The 5,193-nt window shown below is 45.3% G+C and overlaps 1 protein-coding gene across 1 annotated transcript; it reads right to left on the bottom strand.

Annotated features, from left to right (window-relative positions):
• Positions 1–1,156: 1,156 nt before the first annotated feature.
• LOC123106470 (peroxidase 5-like) lies at positions 1,157–3,983 on the bottom strand. Its single transcript, XM_044528625.1, has 2 exons — positions 3,745–3,983; positions 1,157–2,106 (listed from the first exon to the last, which is right to left on the bottom strand). Exons 1-2 carry the CDS (start codon positions 3,934–3,936, stop codon positions 1,276–1,278), a joined length of 1,023 nt encoding a protein of 340 aa, XP_044384560.1. The 5' UTR covers positions 3,937–3,983; the 3' UTR covers positions 1,157–1,275.
• Between the last annotated feature and the right edge of the window lie 1,210 nt (positions 3,984–5,193).

Here is a 5,193-nt window from a genome sequence, read left to right as displayed (position 1 = left end):
GGGGGGGGGGGGCTGCACAAGGCGGGCCGCGTGCGCCCCCGCAACCAGCCGCAGCACCCGCGCCCGACCATAGCAAGCAGCAACACCGTCAGCAGTCTGGGATGCACCCCCGGTGGTGGAGGGGATGGCTGCTGGGAAGGGCGGCCATGGCCGCGGCCAGGACACACCAGGTCCGCCGCCAGACGAGCAGGAGGTGGGCAGCAGCTGGGAGGGCGGTTGGGGGTGGCGCCCGCGGCGCGCCATGGCTGGATCGAGGCCGCGAGGATGGGAGCGAGAGGGATGAATCCGCCCCGCCGCCACCATCCCGAAGCGCGGCCCGGCTCTCCGGCAGCGACATAGCGGGTGGGTGGGTCGAGGAGGCCTTTCCAGCGGCGGCGGCTAGGGTTACGGAGGGGACATGGGAGGAGACATGTTCAGCCTGATGGGCAGCTTGATACCTTTTGAAGTTTTCTCACTTGGACCAGATCATCAGACCGATGTGACGAAAGAGGTATATGCGTGGTAGCTCGAGAAAATTCTCCTTCACTAAGTTCAGTCCTTCACGTGTGCCAAAATACATAGAGACAAAGTGTAGACCATTAAACCTAGGGCATTCCACAGACTCACTTCGGCACCTAATTGTCGGGAGCGGTGATGTGCTACACAGATTGTGCCATCGACATCTCCTTGTCTACGTCGATGACTTTCAGGCCACTGCTTCTACAAGCTCCTAAGTTTCAGCAAGTTTGCACCGATAAAATAGAGGCGGTGAGGCGGCAACGAGCTTTGTTCATGTTGTGCCGTCAATGAATGCAACGAGCTTTGACACCTTCAAGGATTTGGATGTGTATTTTAATTTTTGTACGGATGTTTTTGCAAGGGTCTATGCTACTTATTATACACGACCTTTGGCCTTTGCACAAAATAAAGACAATGTTATTATTCTTTTATTTAAGTGGGTATTGGAGTAATACAAACGAGGCATGGAATAGAACCATCAAAAGACAAATCATCACATCCATGACACCTATAGGTGATGCCATCAATTTAGGCGCGCTTCCAGCTAGTAATAGGTTAAAAATTTCAACAAAATTTCAATGAATTTATGAAATTTCGCATATTTCAGTGAGGTCCGAAATATTTTTAACCCCGAAATTTCAATGTAGATTCAAACTGATTTTGAAATAAATTAAAATTATGTTAAAATCAATTAAAATTAAGTGAAATTTGAAATATCAAAATCCGAAATAATTTGCGAAATTTCCGAAATTTCACATATTTCAGTGAGCTCCAAAATTAAAAACCTTGGTTCTGGTTGGTGACTCTGCAGTTCTTCCTTATCTCGTAATGGGTACTACCCTCGGCCGGGAGCTTGCTGAGCTTGACCATGGTGGCGGCGAAGTCATTGTTCCACTTGGTGGCATTGTTCATGTACTCGGCCATGTCGCCCCCGGCTTTGATGTCCGTGCGCATAACCCAGTCGGACTTGAAAAGCACCCTGTTCTGGAGGTTGGCGTGGTAGTAGCTGTTGTCCAGGGCGCCCTTCGCCGCGGTGTTCACCCCCGTAGTGTCGTAGCCGGAGTCGTTCTGGAACTTCAGGCTCATGTCGCGGATGTTATTCTTCTCAGTGGGATCCTGCGTATTTTGGCTATTTTTCTGGGCCTCGATGTCTGCCACAAGCGCTTGTTTGTAGCTGTCGTTGATCGGCGTCGCGGTTGTATCGTTGAGGCGATCCTGGAAAGACGAGAGGTGGGAGACGCCGATGGAGTGCGCGCCGGAGAGGATGACGAGCTCCTCCTGGGTGAAGTTCTTCTTGGCGAAGTTGTCCTTGAGCTGCTGGAACTCGAAGGTGGATTGCGGGAGGATGGCGTCTGCGGCGGCCGCCGATGAGACAATGCCGTCCTTGCGCCCTGAGGGAACAGAGTAGGCGATTTTGCCGCCGCTTAGGTATCTGGCCGCGTCACGCCCGGCGAAGACGACTATGTCGGCGCACGAGACGCTGTTGCCCAGTTTGGACTTGATGGTGTCGACGAGGCTGAAGCCGTCTAGGCCGATGTTGTTGATCGCCTTCTTCTCGGTATTGCTGCCGGACGGCGTCTGGTCCAAGAGCACCGATCCATCGCAGCCCTGCACGTTATTAACACGTGCATGCATGCATTCATCATCAATCAAATGAGCCAGACTAAGGGCAATATCAATGCATTGAAAAGGAGTATATCATATGCATTTTCAGTGGATTGTATAATTTCTTGTGTTTTTGTGTGAGAAATTTTTTTGGCTTGATTTTAGTGCTAAGAGTCTTTTTCCTCTTATAAATAAAGGGTGACATCAGATACTTGAATACATGTATGATACTCATGTATGATATTAGCCCTGTAATGCATAGCATCATATAGTAGTGTCATACTCGCACTTTTTTTTGTTAGGGGACAATTCTTATTTATTTGTTTGTAGAACTCCAATACAAATATGTGTACACGATTGACTTGTCATTGAAATACCTAGATATGGATGTAATTTGTATTGCTTTATGTGTTTTTTGTTCTTTCATGGTATTTGATGAATAGATTGAAAGTTTTCTCACAGAAAAATATCTATAGTTTTACGTGCTATGATACCATAACATAGTGTATGATACCATTCTCATCTCTCAATTCCATAAAAAAAAGGACGCGTCAAGCCAGCGCACGGCCGCCTGGGATGCTTAGCGAGCGGCCCGTCACCTTAGGTAATTTCTTGTCTCCCCTTTTAATTAAAATAGTCATCTAGTAGTCCATTTTCCTGCTACGTATTAAATGCCATCATATGCATCTCCTCCTGTGCATGCATGTGTTTATTCGCATTTATTTTGTGATTTTAAAATTTTCAAAAGGCATAACTTTCAATCCTCGTGTCGAAATTCAGATCTGTTTTCACCGTTGAAACCCTCGCAACGTGCTCTTCAAAAGTAGATTCCACATGGGGATGTTTCGACGAACTAGTCTTCCTATCAAATAAACATCAATATGTGTGCAACTAGACTACATGCCGCGCCAACCGAGCATATGTGTGTGCCAATAGTCTTTCTGCCAACTAAACATTAATGTGTGTGCAACTAGACTATATTGCCGCACCAACTAAGCATATATATGTGCTAATAGTCCTGCCAACTAAACATCAATGTGTGCAACTAGACTGCATTGCCACGCCAACTGAGCATATATATGTAACTAGTAGATAGTTGGCCGGGGTAGTAGGCTTGCAATCCACTACTAGATAGTTGGCCGGGGTAGTAGACTAGTTGCACATCAAGTTGTTATGGTTGATAGGTTGCAACCTCATATGAAGTTAGATCATATAGCTTCAAAGTTGGTTTTAAAAAAAGTTGCATCATGTAGTACTAAAGTTGCACAATGCAGTATTTTAATTGCACCATATAACACTAAAATTGGCATCAAAAACAATTTCGTTGAAACATACCCATACGGGATCTAGTTTCCAAAATCTCGTCGCGATTTATCCAACGATGAAAACGGATCTGAATTCTGACGTGTGGTTTAAAATATATGACTTTTTAAAAATTTAAGAGGCCAAAATAAATGTGCGTGAATCTGTTTTTCAAATTAGTCTGTACGCATTTAATGTTAACAAAAAACATCCACTAGCTGATAAAAAAAGACACACATGTGAGTAATAAGCCGGCCACCCGTTCCTAGAAAAAATGCACATGCACTTTGAAGATTTCAGGTAAAAAAAACCCTTCAAAATCAAATGATGGCAACTTACATTAACCCAGCAGTCGTGGAACACCAGCCGGATGAGGGCGGCGCCGACGCCAGGGTTGCTCTTGATGGCATTCTCTACTTCTGTCCTCACGGTGGCCTCCACGTCCACATCGGCGGCCGTTGTGCCTCCGGCAGAACAGGCCAGCAACAGGCACAGAGACAACAAGGCGGCGCCGGTATTAACCTTGGCCATCTTAATTCGATGCCTCTGCTAGCTAGTTTGCTAAGATAAACTGCTGCTGTGGTCTGTGTGCTTAGGTAGCTTAAGGTGGAGGGGTATATATAGGATCACAGCGCACCAACGATCATGGATAATATATCTCCTATGCTTAGCTTGCATCCATGTGCAACGGTTACGTTAGCAGCCGCTGCCATGTTGGAGGAAACTAACTGAGTCGAATATATATCTGCGTTGCCTATTAGAGTACTACTATGTGATATTTATACAACTGGAGGAGGCATTGGGCTAGTTAGGTATCACAACTTGTCTGACTCTGACATATCCAAACTTAGTTTAGGTCATCATACATACACAGACGATTTTATTATTTAAAAGGTTTACAACACTTTTTTGTTGGCTACAAAACCATATATTTTTTGGTCTCCGTAAAATTAGGAATTTATTCATCAATGAAAAAGCGTGTACGATGGTTATATCTCAACGACCCCACACAAAATAAATCAATACATTTCCTAAGCTTCCAGGAATTGAGAGCTGCTGGTGCATCGGGGCTTTAGCCGAAGCTCATGGACCCCATCTAGAGGTTTAAGGTACGAGTGCTTTGGTGCAATTGTTTGAGTCGGTTTCTTCTTGTAATACGACATGTGTGCAAGCGACGAAGAGTCACATCACCCGTGCCCTCAACCCCTCCTTCTCGCTTGGAGCCCCTCTCTCGCCAAATGTGGCCCTCGATCAGCAACAATGGCCTTTGTCAAGGTATGTATGCTTATCTATTTTTAACCCTGTTCAGTGTGTTATAATCTTTTATTGTTTTATTTGTTCAGTGTGTTATAATTTTTTATTAATACGCTAAAAGACAATCCATCTTCATGACCCGCGCATGTGATCTGTTCCAGACTAGAATCTCTGGCATCAATTTGCTCTGACTTTAATTATCAGCTTGTTGCTACCAGCTTATAGTGCCAGCCAATAGTTTGCACATATATGCTATTACCGTCGGTCATTCCATGTCAACTGATGTTTAAATTTTATCAACTGCCATCTTCAATGATGTTTAACCCCTGTTATTTTTATCAAGAAGTCACCCGATTCACTTCAAGGCATGCGAGCCAACTCTTGTTGTCTCGATCTGGCCTTCTTATTCTAAGTTTGATTCGGCCCGGCCGGCGACACCATGCATGCATGCATGCATGACACCAAGCAACGACTGTATTGACAGACTGGCTTTGCGAGGCTTCTGCCTCCAAGTCAACACCTCTGATTAGCAAG

Source organism: Triticum aestivum, chromosome 5A (genome assembly GCF_018294505.1).
Source record: "Triticum aestivum cultivar Chinese Spring chromosome 5A, IWGSC CS RefSeq v2.1, whole genome shotgun sequence".
NCBI lineage: Eukaryota > Viridiplantae > Streptophyta > Magnoliopsida > Poales > Poaceae > Triticum > Triticum aestivum.
This window is presented reverse-complemented; position numbering and strand designations above follow the sequence as displayed.

Coding starts and splice junctions, on each gene's coding strand:
- LOC123106470 (XM_044528625.1), bottom strand. CDS start 3,936: ATGGCCAAGGTTAATACCGGCGCCGCCTTGTTGTCTCTGTGCCTGTTG. Junction 2,107..3,744: donor TCCACGACTGCTGGGTTAAT/GTAAGTTGCCAT, acceptor AATAACGTGCAG/GGCTGCGATGGATCGGTGCT.